This window comes from Drosophila willistoni (assembly GCF_018902025.1).
Source record: "Drosophila willistoni isolate 14030-0811.24 chromosome 2L unlocalized genomic scaffold, UCI_dwil_1.1 Seg196, whole genome shotgun sequence".
NCBI lineage: Eukaryota > Metazoa > Arthropoda > Insecta > Diptera > Drosophilidae > Drosophila > Drosophila willistoni.
The window spans coordinates 2,394,820-2,415,600 of NW_025814048.1; the positions used below are offsets into that span (position 1 = coordinate 2,394,820).

A 20,781-nucleotide genomic window follows, 5' to 3' on the forward strand; every position below is an offset into this window, starting at 1 on the left:
TGATGACATGGCTGTCAACGACACTTCGTGCCGCTTGTTGCATACACAGCGGCAAACCAAATATATAGAGAGAGAAAGAGAGGGAGACAGAGATGAAAATTATGTAAAAAAATGAAATCTACGAGTTTAAAACACACAACAAAAAATGCAAATGATTGAGGCTTAATTCTGAATACACTGGAATAAGGGATAAGCGAACGAAACGAGCCAACATTCGGTCGACTGCGACTGCGGCGTCGACGGCGACGTCGACTTCTCTTGCTGGCTGTCATTTTTGATGTCGCTGCATTTATAAATTAATTAAAAATAAATTACTTTATGTTGCATGTCCAATTTCATTAAAGTTAGCAAGGCAGCAACAATAAATAATTATGCACAGAAAACATCAACAAAAAAAAAAGATGTGGACAACCAAAAGAAATATTAACAAATTGCCCAAAGGGGGGTAAAGTAGGCGTTAAGGTTTATTGGTTTTTGTATGTCTGTTGAAAGAATTTTAAAAATTTCACGCTATGGCAAATTATGTCAGTTAACTCTAAAGGAAAGTTCATTTCGAGTAAAGTTTGTATACCCTAACAAAGGCGAGTTTCAATATGAAGGATAAATGATGTACTTATGGATATGGTCTAGTTAGATATTAGAGATATTGCATTAGGTCCTCTCTGTTTGAAACTTCTTACCTAACATGCCAGAAGAAAGTGATATTTTCTTCAAGGGCAACTGCATCATTTCTTTACTCTGATTGCATTGCAATTTTCGCACAGTTAATCTTGTTGTGTTGGTCGGCAACAGGTGAACTCTATATAGAATGCCCCAAGATGTACATATATTACTATATGTACCTGTATAGTTGCCATCATATTTGCTTTCAGCAAACAGATTTGCAAAAGTTAACGTCGCATTAAGGATACAATCCCTGCCCTGGTTCGCATATAAATCCACTTGGTAGACGGCAAAGACCTTCGCGAAATGTTTGCCACTCTCATATATTTTACCAAAGTGCAAAAGATGGTAGTCGAGGGGGGGAGGGGTGCACGAGTACTGGAGAAGATGAAGCTGCAACACTGCCGCAGATAAATTTTCATGTTGTCACACCTGCAAGTTGCATGCACATAAATATATTTCTACCTCGAGAGCCGCCAAAAGGAGGTGCCACAATTTCTGTTTCCCTCCATTGCATTGGTAGAGAGGTGACAAGAAGGAGGTAAAGAATAAGATATCAAGCAAACAGGCAAACCGATTTCGTATTCAGTTGTCCTTCACCTACCCCGCCCCCATTTTTGTTTGCCTGCACGGGGAGCGGTGTAAGAAATTGAAAGCGAAATATTATTGAAAAGATGCCTCCCGTTCTCGGAACTTGCCACATTTTATTTATGGCGAATATTTGATTTTCGATTTTCGTGTCTAATGTCTCGTGCTGTTAACGTCGTTCCATGGCATTGACATTTTATTTTTACTCCACCCAAAAATGGCAAAAGAGAGAAGTGGGGGAGCGGCCAGGCAGATGCCTTATAAATATTTGCTTATTTGTGTGGCTGAGTTTACACAAATATTGAATTGATATATTATAGTACATTCACTCGCTCTCACCCCGAGTCTGTGCAACAAGTTACGATAAGATAGAGCAAGATAAGTGTGAATAAGATGAACTGACTTTCAAGTATGGAAAGTTGTTAACCAAAAACTGGGCCAACAACGAAATAAAAGAGTCGCAATCGACTTGCAGGGCAACTTGCCATCATTATGAGTATTCTCTCCAACCTGCTCCCATGAACGAATTGCAGAAAAAACTAACAATAAGTCATTAATATAATTACCATTATGACACTGCAATAAAAAATGGTCAATATATGGTTTATTATGCTTACGATGACGGGTTTTTACCCTTTTGAGTTGCAAAAATTATCGCAAAATAAGCACGAGGAGGAAAATTCACTAATAAAAACAATTTATTGTCCCGAAATAATTGTGAGATTGATTTTTCATAAAAATAGTAAACGGAATTAATCAAAATGTCATTTGAATCATGTAGAAATTTTGGTTTTCCTGTTTTTTGCATTATTTATATTTCGACATTGTTATTGTTCATATTGGCTAATCCACTTCTCGTTTCATTTAGGTATAATTCTCAACTAGAAGTAATACGGTAGTCTATCCAAAAATAACCTCGATATGTTAGTCTCAGCTAAAACAAATTCAAACTGCTAACCGAAATTCATAAACCTTTGTTATCAAAGAGTATACTGGGTAGGACTCTTCCTCTGTTTTTAGCTAGAGCAGTTAACCAAGTAGAAATCAATTAGCAAGTCTCAGATATATATTTATCTTCTTTCATACTTCATCCTTTGAACTAAAAGTGAAAATCAAGAGAAGACAGCCTAAATGCCACCCAGGAGGATAGCTGTCAATGGAATTGGACCACACACATGAACACACGACTGAAACAGGCAACAAGAGGCCAAAACAAGGCTAATGAAAATGAAACCTGGTCACGCACAAAATTCCCCCACCAACATCAGCTCGAATATGAAATTATTCAAATGCAACCTTACTATACATATATATTTATATATATATAAATTCAAGTTAATCCGCACAGCTGGATATCTCTTGATGCCTTGAGGGCGCCAGCAATTTCCAGTGGATTTCTGATCTGGATCTTGGGCATAGGTATACTTTTCGTTCTTATTATTTTCCCTGGAAAAAGCGATGACCAAAAGTTGTTGTTGTTGTTGTTGTTGTTGCTGATGGGCGCCAGCTTTTAATCATTATTAATTATACTCTACCTTAAGGCATATAAATCATTTTTGTGCTTACATAGGCCAGGACCCTCTGGCTTTTAGATAGTCAACTCGGCAGAAAAATGTGCTGAGAAATGTGACTAATTATTACAGGGTCCAACAGAAATGTGTACACACTTTTTAGCCTTTTTGTAGTTTTCATCAAATCAATTTATTAAAGTTAAAAACATTCATTAAACTCATCGTCATCTTTTTTAAGCTTCATGTATATTATACCAATTTCCATTTTAGAATTATCCGATGCTTTGTCCGTAAGACCCAAGTGAAAAGCTTTGCGGGCCAACTCCTCGCCAAGTTTAAGATCCAAATCAGCATTCCATTTTTTTTTCAAGTACTTGTTCATTTTTTTAGATCTCTCGCCCAAAGCAACAAATTTGACACTGGAACAGCCACAAAGCGGATAAAAGGCATACAGATGTAGACCCTTTGAATCCAGACCAGCTAACAATAGTTCCTTTTTGTTTAGCTGCTCGTATTCTTCCTTCACCACCCCGCTAACCACCGCTTCCACCGTCATCTTAGTGTAACTTTTTAGACTGTATTCTTCTAGTTTCTTACAGATAGCCATTAGGGCATCACGATGACTGGGCTGATTTTCAGAACAGAAACTAGAGTGCAAGATATAAGAAATAATATTTGAAAAAGTTTTTTTGGATATGCAATTGTTACTTTTAGGAAAGAGATCTTAAGTATGGGAAATTTTGTGTGGAGAACTCAAAAACAGCAAGATGCATAACGTTAATCAACCCTGCAGATTTTTATAATGATCGAATAATCTGTTATAAAGGTATACCAGTTCGTATTCTTGTGACAACTGTTACCCAACGGATTTAAATGTTAAATGCCTATCTAAGATTTTTGAGAATTGTAGAGATGTTGAATTTGTAGAGATTTCAAGTCGAGATAGTTTTTACTTACTAAATGGCATTGCCCACGTAAAAAAAATGATGATTCAATTCATTGATAGCCAAGACAATGCCATTTTTACAGACAACTCCAATAATGGTTTTTGAGGGATCAGAGCTGGAAGCAAAAAAAATGAAAATTCGAGAATCACTGAAATGTAAAAAGAGAATATCATTCGAAATCTATTACCTCATAATCGTGTTGTTATCAGATTTCGTTTCGGCTAAAGAATCGCCTCAATCAAATGATCTGTGAAAGAAAACATAATCCAGTTAAACACTTGAGAAACAAGCCGAACAGAAAGCATTATGTAAACGATATTTTGAGGGCTACTCCGTAGTTTTTTTCTCTTTTTTTTTTTTTGTCAAAGGCCTTCTCTAACCACTCAAAAGTTTGTTTGCAAAGTGTCAAGTCATTGCGACCTCGAGGTGGCTAGCTTGGAATCATGATGATGATATGCATGAGCAGATTAACAGGCGTGTGGACGCGAAAAAGTGTCAACCAACGCCAGGTGAGTGACATGGACAAGATGTTATTGTTGTTGTTGTTTCTTCTTCTTATATTGTGAGAATGTGTGTGGTCAGCAGAGAGCTAACCCAACTCCACTTCACTGATGATGATGACATTGTCTAGTCGTAAACGATATTGACAGTCCAAGGGTATCCAAGCAAAGGCACCAACGCCCATGATTCCATTCTATGCCTAGATTTGCAATACAAACCATGCGCTCACCTTAGTTCCACCTGCTTCGCGCTTTTTCTAAAAATAGATGCAACCAGTTTTCAGCCAAACACCAGAAGTCCTAGGCTTATTTGTATAAAAAGTTACTTTCATTAATTAATCGCTGCGATGCAACACGACGCGACACTCCACGATTCGCTGGCGACATAATCAGGTTGTAAGCAATGCCTTAATTAGCATATCTCCAAGGGAGATTTGCGGTTTAACTTACCTGATTTGTGATTTTATCTCGCAGTAGGACGACTTGCTCTCATCAATCAACACTAATTTTTATTTAAAACAACTTAAAAGGTAAACTTTATCGTAGGTTTCACAGTCGTACTCAAATGTCAAGGATTGCTGTTGCTCTTGCTTCATTTGCACTAGTTCAGTATTGTAATAGTCAAAGTAATTTAGACGGGTGACTAAGTTTGTTTTCGACTTTTTAAAAGGAAAGAAAGGCTTTCTTAGAAAGCAGCAGACTTGAATCTCTCAGTCAGATAACATTGAGTTGATTTCGGCTTAAATCTTATATACATATATTAGTTTAAGATAATTAAATTAATAATAAATAATTAAATAATAACTAGGTAAGAATATTTACGTATAATATCAAAGTATTGAAGATTTGTAATATTAATTCAAGACTTACATAAAATAATAATAACATAAAATAATATTATAGTCTTTTCTCACAATAGCATCATTGAATAATCTTAAACTTTCTGCAAACTTTCTCTTTCTTTTTAATGAAATTCGTATTAACATTTTAGGCAACTAATATCATAAGTTTTTTAAGTCCTTCATTGCTTTCGTATAAAAAACTATTCAGAACCAACATCTTTTCTAAGAAATTTAAAAAATAATTTTGCACTACTTAACTATGATATTGGCTGCTGGAACAGGTCCTTTTTTATATCCAAAATCCAAATTCCCATAAAAATATAAAAATTATATGTAAATATATAAAAACATATTCCAAAATACAACCTTTTTGGAAAAAAACCTATCCTTTTTGGTCTTTTGTGGTCGAAACATCAAACATCGAAAGCTTATTATGTACAAAAAAAAACATAACTATAATATTTCGTATATATCCCAATTACAAAAATCATGTATGTAAAGTTGGCAATGAAATCACTATCAATTAAATCTTCCTTTTAAGCATTTTCCATATTTTTGACAGGGTAAACTGAAACTCATGTGTAAGTTGAATCATCCATGTATGCATATGTACAAAATGCTCGTTGTAATTGAATTTTGCTGGCATTTACAAAACACTTCAACTCCTTTTTGACAAGAGGCTCAACGAGACGACAGCAATTACCATACGATTTGCATGAGGTTTATACATATATATTTTTCCTTTTTTTTTTATTTTGTTATTTTATTTTTGTATTTTTGCCGCTTTAACAAGTGCTTTCGTTGGATTTTGACAGTTTTCAGTCCGTTCTCGTCTTCTCGGTTGGCCACATTTTTGTTGAATTCGCATTTCATTAGCTCGTTATGGACCACCTAGGGCCTTTGCTGACAGACCCTTCCCCCCAGTCCTCCTCCCCTGTGTTGACCATGCGTCTCTGATAGGCTCAGCTGTGGCTCCAGGTAAAACAAAAACGACAATCAGAAAAAACGAGAGAGAGAGAGACCAGACCCACAACGAAGCAATTAAGTTGGCAATCGGTTGCTAACAATCCAACAAAAGTCAAAGACAACCCAATGGGGCAATTTAAAAACGTGAAAACATAAAGAAAACAAAATAAATTCAAGTCCAAAACAAGAAAAACACTTGAAACCCATCAATAATGTCAATCTCAATGAAGTTCAACATATGAATTCTCTTCTTTCTGCAAAAAAAAGGGCAACATTTATTTTAGCATTTATTTGTTTTGAACATCATCATCATCATCATCCTTGTAAGGGTCACCTGAGCTCCTTTAGTTGAGAAATTTGTTTATTGAAGTTGATAGAGAACAGAGCGGGTTGCTTTTGATCACATGACGGTCTAGATTTGTAATATTATGATGGACTTTAATTTGTTATTCCATAGAAATTGTAGTATCAAGAGCTTCAAGAATGAGCTCTTCTATTTGCCACTCAATTGATGCATCAAATCCACCTGGTGCCCCCCTGTCGAGATTGTCCAAGGCTAACCTTGAACTGCTTTTTTGCGTTTGGATAAAACAAGTTTCTTGGCCTTTACACTTTCTCTCTTGGCTCTCTTGAAATGACTTTATCTGGTTGAAGCTCTTTTAAGGCTAACATATGGCTTTGTTGTTTCTTTGAAACTTCCGACTGAGAGATAATTCAATTATTGACACCTATGACAGCAGCTAATTGAAATTTGCTGAGGACTAAAAGTTCCTATCCAGTTTTTTTCGGATTGCAAGTATGTACATATGTCCTTGCTTTCATGGAAAGCGGAAATATTGTCAACAAGAAACTTCTAATTTGATACTTTTAGAGTAAAAGTAGTAAAATGTATTCTTCGGTATTCTTCCGCCTACATCAAATAGTCGAGGTTATTATTTGTACTTTCTTCGCCAATTTCATTGGCGATAAGAAGTCACTTACATATGTCAGTTTTGCAGAGTTTGTTAAGATTTCATTCATAAAGACAGGCAGTCTTTTTTTCCGAAAATTCGCCACTGCAGTGTAATTTTAAAGTGTTTATGATTAAAGAGCCTTAAGACCCATAATGGCATCTGGCTGGACTCCCAGACATTGGATACGCCATTCAATAACAGCGACAACATACAAAAAAGGAAAAGGGACAAGCTCGTCAAAACAAAAGTCTCTCAGTGGTCTCGAAAGTATTAAGCGATGACGGGCTTGGTAAAGGACCGCGTTGATGCCTCCCTGTGATTAATTGAAGTTCAATTATTATTATAGCCGGTTGTTGTTGTTGCGGCTCTTGCTGATGGCTGATATTCAACCAGCAAGTACTGTAATTTGTAGTTTTAATCAGGTTTTGGTCTTGTTTATCTTTTGGGTAAATCAAGTGATGAATTAAAGTGAAATCTGTTTAAGACTGATTAAAGTTTTCTCTGTCTGCGTGGTGCAAAGAGATGCTTTCAATTGTAGGAAAATGTTCAAAGCATTCTCCCTGCTGAGCATGTAAAACATTTTTGTCGATTTTCAGGTAAATTTATGTGCTAAAAATATGCAAAACTCTCTGAATCCCAGTCCCTTACCCACATCTATGACCTTGTCGTGACAAAGAGCACAACAGCAACAACGACACCTTCAACAATTGCTTTGGCCATTCAATAAAAATGTAAATTAACTTATCAATTACAATGCCCAAACAACAAATAAACTGCACAGGGTAAAGCAAGATGGCAAGTAAAAGCCATCAAGGAGGAGGAGCTCGAGGAGGAGTTCTATACTAAACGCGTGCCCTTCGTTCGAGGCCAAATACAGAGACTTGCCCTAGAGGGGAACCCCTCCCAGAGTTTCAATCTTGTGGGCACTATGGCACTCGCCTAACGTTTTTCTTATGCAAATGAGGTCAAACAACGTTAAAATATTCGTGCTCATAATTTTTATTTCCGTTATTCAAGTTTCAAGATTGTATTGCACACACTTGCCCAAGAGCATCCTCTGTCTAACTTTTGTTAGTTACAATTTTTTTCCCTGGACCAGGTCGAGGCGACATTTCGCCAGTTGGGCGGAAAAAAATTTGCCTTGCTAATAGGCCAAACGTCTGCCATGGTGTCTGCTCGGCTCCTTCATGTCTTTCCCTTCTCTATTCTCCCCCGTATTGCGGGAGAGCGGAGACATTCTGACGCCTAAAATGACATAAGTTACGAGTGTCGTGGGGGCATTTATTTTAATATGAAGCTGATAAGACCTTTCACTGATATCTAAATTAGACAGAAGCATTGCTTGCCCCAGCAGTGACCTGTGAGATTGCCAAGAGAGCAGGGGATCGGCAATAGTTGTAGACTAAATCACCTTCAGAGTGTTTAAATTGATTCCCTGTAAGTCTCTCAACGAGTAGTTTAATGTGCTTTAAAGTAGGGGTATTCAATATGCATTGACGGCATGTTTTGAATGATTCTACGTGGTGGTAAATATCGATAAGTAGGAAAAGTCGAAGACTTGGCTTTATTTTAACTGAAACTTCAGTCGTGAGCTATTATTTTTCAAAAATCATTCAGTGAACAGTTAAAAGGGCTTTGAACTAGTCGTATCCGTAATTTATAGAAGAAATGTTTAAAATGAATTCACCAGTTGATAAATATCGATAAATTGGCTAGACCTAACATGTTTACCTTAGTTCATAGTTGTAGAAGCAAACATTTAAGTGTATGGGTACCTATTGCAAATTCACTATAAATATTAGACGATTTCAAGGATATGGATTAAATAAATACATCGATTACGCCTGATATCATTTTGAATAGGTTGAAATTGTTACCATTATATTCAGTTGACTAATTTATATAGAATTTGTTTGTAGTCCGCAATCAATATATAGATCGAAATTTTTTAAAAACAACCAAAGTTCCCTTAATTTACATAGTAAAAGACGTTGATTAACTGCAAAAAACTATCGATATTTTTAGAAGTTATCTATTTCATTTCTTCCCTTCTTGTGCATAATATTGCTGTATCTCATGAAGCACCCTACTTCGAAGTTGGCTGAACGCTTCATTGAAATCGTGTTGCTCTAATGATGAGACCTTGTTACCCACTCACACACACACACACACACACACACACACACTCCCAGAGTCCCTCAAATTACTTTGCTGGCCTTTCACACAGAATTGAAGCACTGCAACAGGAACCTAAAAGCATAATCAGAGTGAGAAGGTCGATGGGCCTGAGGGAACTAAGTTGGACCTAGTCATAATGATGATTTTAGTCATGCCACAGCGAGCATTCAACGCCCATTCCTCGTTAGTTTGCAGACAAATTATGACCACGACTCCTGTTCATGTTCTATTCCTGTTCCTGGTGAGCTGTTTGCTGGTTGCTTTTAGTGTTACTGCTGGTCACTACACAAAACATAGAATTCCTATTGCACTGCACACAGCTTTTGTGTGTGTGTGTGTTTGGTTTGCTCGTTTGGCAACTGGCAACTGAGCGATAAACATTTGCGTGATTAATGAAATTTGAGAATAGGCGTTAAAGGAGTTGGCAAAAGGAGCTCCCCCAACTGGCATCATGGCTTTCCATAAATAAACAATTAGCTCTGACTTATGGGGGTCCCTCACAATGGGTGGGCAACTGGAAAACTCGCAAGGGTAGGGGAGTGGGTGACCTGTAACTGTTTTTTCCTATTTACCCAGGGTACCCCCAACATAATTGACTCGCACTCGGCCCCCAATTAGAATTCGTAAATGCCGCACGCTTTGGCCATTTGAATTTATATTGAAATTTAATTTAATTAATAGACCATAGCCAGAAACAAAAACAAAAACCAATTGCTATTGTGATCCAGATGCCAATGCCAATGTGTGTGTGTGTGTGTGTGTGAGTGTGTGCTTACCCCAGGTGTTGTATCCATTTCCATTTTGGTTTTTATCGCAGCGGGAAGTGTCAAAAAGTCAACTCAATAACTGTTTATTTTACTTGGCATATTTTCAATTTTTCGTTTCCTCTGCATATGTGTGTGTGTGTGTGACTCAGTTTAGCTCTCTACATGACGTTAGTTAGTAGTCCGTTGTTGTTGCTATTGCTGGCCTTTCCACTTTATTTTTACAGCGGCTTATTTATCTTCATGGGGGCTTGGGGGCATTTGGCTAATCAATTTGAACTATTTGGGCATCGAATAAAGATACTAGCGAATGCGAATATATGTACCTATATGTATATGGTTATTAGGCCACACAGTTAAGACCCACAGAAAAAAAGGGATCATAATGAAAGGTTCGTTTCATGGCTCATACACTTGGAAAAATAATCCATAGAAATGGTAAAAAATAAAGATACATTACATACACATAAATACAGGAATTGGAGCACTTGATTAACAAGATCACATGGGTAGGAATATTTTGGTGACCCCGACGTGATGATTTGATTAACAAAAATTATGAAAAATTCTAAATTCGGCCTATTTTTCGTTAATGACGTAGCTTTAAAATATTTAGAAATATAAAATATTTCTAAATAGATTTTTTTCATTTATACATATCAAAAAGAGGTGTTGATTCTCGTTGGCAAAACTTTCAGCTCCCAGACACTACTTTCGTCTTTAAACCACTTGGGAATTACAAGGGTTTTTACTCAAAAATTTGTATCTTTCTCTTAAAAATTTTTCACTTGAAGAATGAGTAGAAAGATTTTATGACTTTGTAGATCTTTTTTCTCGAGTGTACGACTATAAAAATAAATGTGGATTTTCGAAAGCAGTTTTATACTGAAACAAAACAACTGTCAGGGTCTCACTCGCCTATAATATTTTAAAGTTTTGTGAATTTTATAGTTTTCTTAGACATTTTTGGGTTTTCTTTTCCTTGTGATGCAACTTTCGCATATGTTTCTAACGATCTCTTTTATCTCCATCTCGGTCTCGGCCCACCTGATGCAGTTGTTGTGGCTGCCGTGATCAATATTCCGAGCGATTCATAACAAAATGACTAAAGGCTACTGCTCACAGTAAACGCCTCCACACACTCCCATAGTGGGCCCATTTGCTACCGTTTAGGTAGATTGGCTACGGCACGACTGCCGACTGCCGACTGCCGACTTCGGACTACCGACCCACCGATCAATTCTCTCTCCAAAGAGGAGCCACCACATAACGCCCACAATTCCCATAGCTTGGCCTATCAATCAATTTCCAGTTGCTGCAGCACTTCACTTGCTAAAGATATAGAGAATACCCTCGGCTCTCACTCTCTGACTGGGGCTCGGCATCGGGGTTTAGGCCTTTGAGCGCTTTTGGTTGTAAAAAATAACAAAAATTTTTCGTTGCGGCATCATTTTTCATATCCGTCAAGCAAAACGCAAAAAGGCCAAAGTCAGATATCCAGCAGAATCAGCGGCATGGAAATCGAGATGCAAACAGAAAGCAGCGGGAAGGCACAGCCAAAAAAATAAAAATAACAACAAAAAAAGAGGATAAAAACAAAAATACTTTTACGGCCAATCGACAGGGATCGTTGTATTTTGCATTTCTTTTGTTTTTACTACACTATCGAGTAGCCACTTTGCCCATCCTCCATTGCGATGCACCTCTCTTTTCGTTTCAACTTTGTTTGCCTTTGGTTCATGGTGAATGTTTGTGTAGCGCGAATTTGTTGCAATTTCTCATTGTCAGCGAACGCGTTCGCCGGTAAATTTTGATTAAACGCTCTACGGGAATTCACTTTACCTGGGCACTCGTTGTTTTTTTTGTTTTCCTTTTACATTTTCCACCTATTCCCCCCTCTTTGGGGTTCCAGCTGGTGGCCAACTCTTTCATTTGGGTTTTGATAAATGGAGCTCGTTGCTAGGCGATATGTTATGCAATTTAGGGATTTGTTTTTTGGTTGGTGAAAATGTTGATGCATCCTCCCCAAAGAGGTGAAATCAATTTAAAAGGATCGTGGGAAATACTATATTTACTTTGAAAGGGCTTTAAAACAATCGATTTTTCTTAAAAAGATCGCAAACAACAATTATGAAACTTGTTTCATCAATTCCATCAATTGTTATCGATTGTTTGTCCAATTAGTTGTCCATTGATATTATCGATTGTTCGATTTGTTCTCTATCTCTATTATCGATGGTTCGCCTGATTCTTGGTCTATCGATATCAATCATTCTTTGATGTCTATCGATATTGTTTATGCCTTCAATCAATTCAATTTCAATGTGCATACGCATTTAGTAGTCCATGAAATGATATTCAAAATTTTCAATAATATTATCTCTTATAAAAGTTTATTAACAATTTATGGAAGCGACCCCCTCGAAGCCAAAGGATGTCGTAGTGCCAGATGAACGACCCAACAGGAGGTCAACAAGGATGTCAATAACCTTTGTACCATCATGTAATATGAATTGTGTCCTGGTTGTTTTATTCATTATTATAGTTCTGGCTGCTGCCTTGGGTTACTTTTATTTCTACACTTCTGTAAGGTGAAGATCGCACTGGATACAATGTGAATTGTCGGTACAGAAGTTTGAATAAATGTTAAAGAAAACATGGTTTACTCTTTATCCAACAATTCGTTTTGGGTTCGGTCGGTGCATGAAAAGTTAACAAGAATTGATGTTGCATGTTCTTCTTTTTTGGGTACAGAAACAGAACAAAAAACCTTAACCGAAAACAAAGCATAAATTTCACCATCTCTGACCAGTTTTACATGCAAGTTGCACTGCTGTCGATATCGGTTCCCTTTCTTCGCGTCCTCCACTCCATGCACCTCCAAGCCAGGCCAATGGACGCGATGTTGCATAAATTTTCAGCCAACGAATTCAATTTGCGTAACGCGTGGATGCCAATGTGAAGGAGGACGATACACACACAAACACACACACACAGACCAGAGAGTTGGAGTATTGAATTGGTTGAACGAAATGTTGTATATTGGAATGGAAAAGGAATGTTCTTTTCGGATAAGCAAATTTAACTTCATGCAGCTGTTAAACGGAAAAAGAGACAAGGGGAGGCGATTAAGGAAAAATAAAATATATATTATTTTTGTCGTGACACGCACCTTAAGTCACTCACTCAACCATCTCTATGTGGGTGCAATCAGTCGGCCGACTGGGTCTAATCCGCCTCACTCCTTGACTTTGCATGCAAATCACCTCGTTGAGCTGAGCCGCCCTCTGCCAGCAGCTGCCTCAGTGGGTGGGCAACCAAGACCTGTAGGAGCTGGGCAGGAGGCGAGGATCACCCAGTCGGTTGCTCTGTATGTTGTGTCTCCTCTGATTTAAGTTGATGAATTGCAGTTTTCTGCTGTCCCCTTCTATTGACTAAAAGTGGGAGTTGAAGTTGAAGTTTTAACAGTTGCGAGTTGAAGTTGCCAGCTTGCAAGACATAAGAAAACATCAGATAATCTCACTTGAGCTGATTACGTGTGGCACACTAGATAAACAAAAAAATGTCCATGTTTGTTGCTTCATCAAATATGCTAAATACATATGTACGTATTTATTACTTGTTAATCAGATACTGTCGATCAGAACTTTCGAATAATAACGAACAAAATTTCAATTCATTTTCTATGAAAATCCACCCAATACATAATTGAATTTCAATCAGCGTCAAATGCTGAATACTGTTTTATGCTCAATTAGCTGCTGCTGCTGCTGCCCCACAACCAAATCAATGGACGCAACTGCAACATTGGCTGTGGCAACGTCAGCGGCATCAGTAGCTGTAGATGTAGCTTTAGCTGTCGACAGTCGCTAACAAAGATAAATGGCTGAAGCCGCAAAATTGATTTCGGTTGACAGATGAATTGTGGAATCGCCAAATGGTTGAGAACCGGGATAGAGCCAAAACAGACTAAAAGACTGACCGTCAGACCAAGCGACCAACCGACCGAACGACATCAACTGCAATAGTTGATAATAAAAATCGAAATCGAAATCAAAATCAAAAGCATATTTTTCAATCATATATTGCGGGCGAATAAATGTTTCGCTGGCAGTTTGCCTCCGAAATGCAATTACGCATACGCCATGGAGGCCCAACTAAAGATTCAAGAGAGTGTCCAGCAGCTTGAGAGACGATAGAGGAGAGGTCGATTGTTGGTTGGGCAGAAAGGGGGGATAGATTCGCTTGCGTTGAGCGGTAGCTGCTGCCAATTGACACTTTGATGCATAAATCAACTTTATTGTTTATTGATTTTTATGTTTGTCTCTCTGACTGCCGTTCACTACTCTTGCATCAAAAAGAATTGCATTCACTTTTTCTAGAGTTACGTCCAAGCATAGAAAAATAAGAGTCTATAGATATATAATTCTGATCTACATCTAACTTATTGATGAACTCTAAGTAAAAGTTTTAAGAAACAATTTACCTATGGGTAGGGCTAAACATTTATTTTTCTCAAAATAATATTCCTTACCATTTAGATGTTCTATCTATAAGATCTATCTATAAAACCTAGAATTAATTATGATGGAGGCTTAAAAGTATTAATATTACAAATATTATCCCTTATTCCTTTAGTTATTTTATTATTTATCATATAAGCTATTTACTCCATCGGATATATAACCCAATTGTCTTCAAGAAGTAACTTCCTAACCCAATTTTCAATGAAATCTTCTTTTTGCACTAATCACGGGTCCACCAGAAAGAAAATCAGCTTAGATTAACTTACTAAACTACAATTTTGTCCAACACTTTTTTGAATAGCATTGATATTCACTAAAAAATTTACTTAGTTTCTTAACTAAATTTTGATTCTGCATCTTCTGCAAGCTTTCTGTTTCTTTAACGTTTTAAACCTTATTGAAATGTGTTAAAAATGGGATCTCAAAAATCGATGGGTCTCTTAAAGAATGGTTGCCAAACTTGATCTTAAAGAATTAAAATTCACTTTCGTTTTACACATTAATATTACTTTATTATATTGATTATTTATATTGATTTCCTAGATTACAAATTATATTCAATCCAAAAAGGACTTTGTGTAAAAATGAATATTGAATGTAAAAAGCCATTCCCAGTTAAGAAGTCAACGTACAAGGGTATGCCAAAGTCGTTGGGGCTTATGTGTACAGTTATCTCTGGGTTTTGTGTGCCATTTTATTAAATCTCGATTCTGGCATCTCTTGAATGGCCACCGCCCGCACAGTTCGTCCCCCCTTGGACCACGCCCTTGTTATTTATTTGAATTTATGCGATTTAAATGAAATTGGTTCATTGTTTGACATCCATTCCGTGAATTCCATATACGAGTTCAGTCCTGGACATGCTCAACAATTCATAAATCGATTAAAGAAGTGTTCAAAAAATGTAAAACAAAATAAAAAAAAAAGGAAATTGTACATATGTATAAATATGTGCATCTATATACTGATATATATACATACATTTATATGCGTATATATGTCAGACAATAAATAAAATCTGCCCTTGTTTGGTTATCTGCATGAAAAATCTGTGTATATTTTGGATTTCGGTTGTTGTACAATTTCCTTTCTTTCTTTTTGTTGTATTTTTTGTTGTTTTGTGTATATTTTTTTAATGTTTTTTTTATTCGCTTTTATTATTATTATTGATTGACATGGCAATTTTTGATTTTGATGACTACCGCCAATGGTTTACTTGGGATGAGAGTTTGTTATAGCTTTAAGTAATCATTATTTATGTGCAGGGCAATAAAATCGCAAATCGCCAGCTTGTTTCCAGGCAAACATTCTTCATAATTGTTGGTCCAAAAAGTTTTGCATTTCATGTCTTACTTTCACCCATCGCCCAACGTGGCTGTCTTCTTCCCTATCAATTTACCTGCTCCGACGAAAAGTTTTTGATTGCCCAATTTGCTGAAAGAATGCTGCTCAGCTGCCAGCAATCCACCCACCCACACCCGGCTACGAGGCAATTTTTGTCTTAAACTGCTGGAAAAAAAAACTTGAACTGAAACCACTTGAAAAACTAAAGCTGCAAGAACGTTGAGCGGTGACCACCAATGGCCCAATGGCTGGACTGGACTGGAGCCACATGTGTCTAGCTCGAACTCCTTGCCAGATAATTTGCAACAAAATAAATGGTGAGACTGACAACTTACTCTGGTTTGGGTTAGCCGAGGAAGGAGTTGCACCAGAAGCACCAGCAGCACTTTTCCTGACTGGACGATGACTTTTAAATTGTTTTATTGAGGTGCCAGTGTTGGTCGAAAAGTTTAGCAAGTGTAGAATAAATGAGCATGGAAGTCCATTTTGGAGCATTTCAAAAAATGGAGTTGGGGTGAATTGGGTTGGTAAACTGGGCAATGGTTATCCATAGATAGAGTAGATAGATGAAGTCACTAAATGGGGTGGAGTTTGTTTCTGATTTTTACAGGCAAAGTGAAATTGCCAACACTATTTAACATATTTTATTATTTATTTATAATCTGTTGGAATTATTAGTATAGATTCTATAAAGACATCAATAGCTTTACAGATTGTGTTGGCTAAGTCCAAGATTCTATTAAATTCTTAATTTATGGATATTTATAAATAGACTACATAAATAGCATAATGAACTGAACTGATTTGCTGCGATATCTTCTAGACCGAATCCAATCTGAACATTTCGTCAGGACAGAAATGTATCCTCAACTCTAGGTTTAAGTTTTGTCATCTTCTTCTGAGCTTAAAATTTAACACTTTCCTACGAGTAGTTCTCAGTCCGTTCCAATAAGGTTAAGAAGTATAACGAACACTTGATGAAATTGTTCAAAAAGCTTTATTATAGACCCTTTTTTAATGTAAAAGGACTCATACTAAAAAGTATTAGATAGATTTAACTAAAGTAAACCTAAACTGAAGTCTAAATATTATAAGAAGACATTTTTTTGTAAACCTAAATAAGTATTTTTCTTTGATCTATGTGTATATATACTAGTCACTTGATTTCACTAAATTTTTCTTAATTTTTATCTAGTTTAGGTAATCAATTCGCCTAAAAACAAACCCCTCTTTCTTGAGGATATCCTAAAGCTGAATTTGTAGATTTATCTCTGTTTGTGTGATATGATAAGATTCACTTGCCATGTCAAAGCATTGCAAAATCCTTCATAGAAAGTGTTGCATAGTTGATTGGTAAATGAAGATGCAGATGCAGCAGCGGCAGGAAAGGAGGGTCGGTCCTTGGGGCTGTGGAGCTTTCCGTTCACGTCCAGCATTTATGTGCCCTGTCACCATAATGGTGTTTCCAAACTTTTTGCTGTTGCCTAAGTAGCCCAAGCTTGGCAACTCGCTTCAATATGGCCTGATGACATGTTTTAACACACGCACAACGAAAAGCACACTCAAACACACACACGGGCACACAGACACAGACGGGTCATAGAAACATGTGCCACGGACCCCAAAAACTGGTCATAAAATGTTGTCCAGGCCAGGAAGGGCAAGCGCGATGACTCTAAGCTGCTGTCAATTGGCATTACCCCAGCAATAGTGGGAGCAGCAGGACCGGAGCAGGACGAAAGAGAGACAAAAAGAGAGGAAACTCTGCAGCGTCATCGTCATCGTCATGGCCTCGAGGCAGGAGCTTAAACTGAAGCAATTTTCATGTTGAGCTGTTGTCTGTGTGAGCGTGTGTGTGTGTGTGCTGGGAAAGTTAATGCTGTCGCAGATTAAAACCAAAACATGAGCCAGGCAGGATCTATCACCTGGAGGCAGGACCAGGTGCGGAGTGCCATGCCACACCGTGGCATGTATATGGCATGCCTACCATTGTGTCATATTAGCACAAGAGATTTAAGCGATTTCACACACACACATCCCAAACTGCATAGGAAGAGTCATCCTTTATCCTGCCACAAGCTAAAAGAACATGAAAAAAAACCTCCAACAACTTTCGCCTCCAAACAAAATCATTGAATTTTCTGTAATCGAAACTCAACCGACAACAAACAAAAAAAAAAAAAACAGTAAAGTAAAATGCCCATTCATGAGTCCTGGCCAGAAAGTCAAATGGAAAAGCTTTTGAAAATATAATGGGAATTCCGCAGAAAAGTTTTTTTCTCTCCTTATTTGACTGCTCTTCAACTTTTATGGCCGCCTCACAAAAAGAGCGATAGAAAGAGAGAGAGAGAAATAGAAGAATAGAAGATAAGTTCCAATACAAATTAAAATTTAAATGAGCTGCTGCTATTGCTTCGGTTACTGCTCCATCTCGAGCTCCATCTCCCATCTTCTGCCCCTTGACACGTGACAAAGTTCAACTGGCAATAAAAAATAAAGGAATATAGAAAAGCAAAATGCTAGGTCAAAGACTTCTGGATACCCTACATGTTATCTAACAGATGAATCGGTTAAAATATTAGACAGTTGCACCGAATTTAAACTCTTTTATCTTCTTTGTTGTTACTGGGGAGATACTTATGGAGATATTGTAAGCTCCTAACTATTTGTGATGGAATGTGAGATGCTTTAGTAATAATTAAGGTCCTGAATTGAAGAAATGATAGATTATATTTGATAGAATTTAAAATAGAAAGGAAGATTCAGATGAGAAGGATAAACATTCTTTGATTTGTGAATAACATGCGTTTTTGAGTCGTAACTACTAAAATCTCAAGGCGTTGATTGAACACTTTCAAGCCTAGAACTACCCCGACTCACAATGTCAAAGGTTCTACCTATGGATAACGATTTCAAGTTCTAATCACTTTGATTTCTTTAGACTACCCATTATTTAGCCCAAGGTTATAGGGTATTGCAAAAGCAAGGAATCGAAGGAGAAGGCGTAAAATGTTCGAAACAATTTCAATAAGCGTTTCCTTTGCTGCTAACACACACACACACACACACACACAGGACAGAGACCCAAAGTAAGATGAGGGCTAATAATAGAGAGAAAAATCGACGACTGATGCCAGCTGAGCATTAAATTGATAAAAGCAAAAATGTTGCATTTAATTGGAAAAATGTTTTCAATGAATTTTCATTCATTTTCCCACCAGCACTGAGCAGCATCAGCAGCAAACGGCGGCAGCGCACAAACAAATCGATTCGATTCGATTTCAGTTTGTTTGAATATATATATACATACATATATATATTTTTTTTATTTGTTTTTGTTTTTATGGTATTTGTATTTTGCGGAATGGTGTTGGGCGAGTGCCTGATGGCGGGGGGCGGGGAACGAGAGCCGAGGGTATTTTCCCTATGCTGCTATTGTAAACAGTCAGGCCGTGTAATTGAAAATGCCATGGGGCTAAATATTTAATTGTGTATATACTTTTTTTTTTTACTTTATTTTTTGTATACAGATTTTTGTTGAATCTGAAATGATAAGCAAAGAAAATGAGCGTGAAACTATATGTATATATGGAAACAAATTTAAAGTTGGCTTTGGTATTTCCAATTAACTTTATTTATTATATGGTTAGGTATGTTATTTAGTTATGAAAGTGAATATGTTTTAGCTAGTGAAGAAGTATTTTTGGAAAATCTTCTTGCTTTTTCGTTGTGGAATGGTTTAATTGAAATAGCTGATCAGTATTTTGCCTCCTAGAAAGTTCACATTGGATTTTCTATATCAAGAAAGGAGTATATATATATATCTTAGATCATCATGAGAGGCTGAGTCTCTGTAAAATAGAGTCAATACATAAATTGTTTTATTCTCATATAAATATTATTGTTTCGATAAATTTTCTATTTCATGTTTAACTAAACAAAAAACAAATATAAATTATATAGAATTTAAAATGCCACGAAAGAAAAGATTATCGAAACTTGATTATTGAAAATAACTTTTGAAATTTCTTAAATTTTTAATTCATTTTCAATTTTAGTTCTCCATTTAAATTTCTTCTAGTTAGTAATATCAATTTGAATTTTTCGTATATATTTTCCGCTTGAGTTTTCAAAACTTTTAATTATCTTAAAAACAAGAAATGACTCCTTGCCAAAGAGTAGAAAATTCAATAATTAATTAACTTTTTTGGTGTGTATGTGTGCGGCAAGCATGAGTACCCTTAATGCACTTCATATGCACTTGTATGGTCAACTGTAACATCAACCAAAAAACTCGCATATTTTACAATTCAACTTTACTCCATTCAAAAATTCTGTTTAGAGAAGCTAGAGGCAATTAAGGCGTTTCCCATGAAGGATGCTCCCTTGCTTGTCCCCCACTGAACCACTGTCATCTAGCGACCCATCCACCCATCTGGCTCCTGTCATTGCCTTTTTTTTAGGAAGCAGTCAAAAGGCGCCAAAAACGCATTAAAATTAATTATGAGAAACACTGGCCGCCATTTCCATTTCCACTTGGTGGAAATTCCCCTCGCCCCCTCACCAGTTTTCCTCCTCATCTCTTCTTCTGGCCAAACATATGTAGATGATAAATTTTTTACCAAGATTCCATATCATTCCCACACTTGCCATGAAAGGTTTCGCTCATATGCACATTTCGGTCGGGTTACTTTGCTCTGCTCTGCTCACTTTGCCTGCATCGTCGCTCACTTCAAAGTTAATTATGTTGACATAGTCAGTTTCAGTTATTTTTTTCTTCAAACCCTTTTTTATGATGTGCCCCGCCCTCCCCCATCACCCACTCTGTATTAAGAATTCAAGCCACACCCTCCCCCTGAAAAAAATGAAAGAAAGAGTTGGAGGAGACGTGGAGTTAAGGTCCAACTGTTGGGTCGGCTGCCAAGTTACTCAAATTAATTAAGTTTCGCCTTTGCCAACATGAAGTATACGCCCAATGTGCCACCTTCCATTGCCCGTC

General features: G+C 36.9%; 1 protein-coding gene across 2 annotated transcripts; it reads right to left on the bottom strand.

Annotated features, from left to right (window-relative positions):
• Window positions 1-2,932: 2,932 nt before the first annotated feature.
• On the bottom strand, window positions 2,933-4,794 carry LOC111519822 (proteasome subunit alpha type-2). Of its 2 annotated transcripts, XM_023181895.2 has the most exons (5): window positions 4,660-4,794; window positions 4,440-4,586; window positions 3,897-3,956; window positions 3,720-3,824; window positions 2,933-3,409 (listed from the first exon to the last, which is right to left on the bottom strand). In XM_023181895.2, the coding sequence occupies exons 3-5, from the start codon at window positions 3,899-3,901 to the stop codon at window positions 2,962-2,964; spliced, it is 558 nt and encodes a 185-aa protein (XP_023037663.1). In that variant the 5' UTR covers window positions 3,902-3,956; window positions 4,440-4,586; window positions 4,660-4,794; the 3' UTR covers window positions 2,933-2,961. The 2 variants fall into 2 exon arrangements, with proteins under 2 accessions (XP_023037663.1, XP_046865976.1); XM_047010020.1 differs by lacking the exon at window positions 4,440-4,586 and having other exon boundaries at window positions 4,660-4,793.
• Window positions 4,795-20,781: the final 15,987 nt, after the last annotated feature.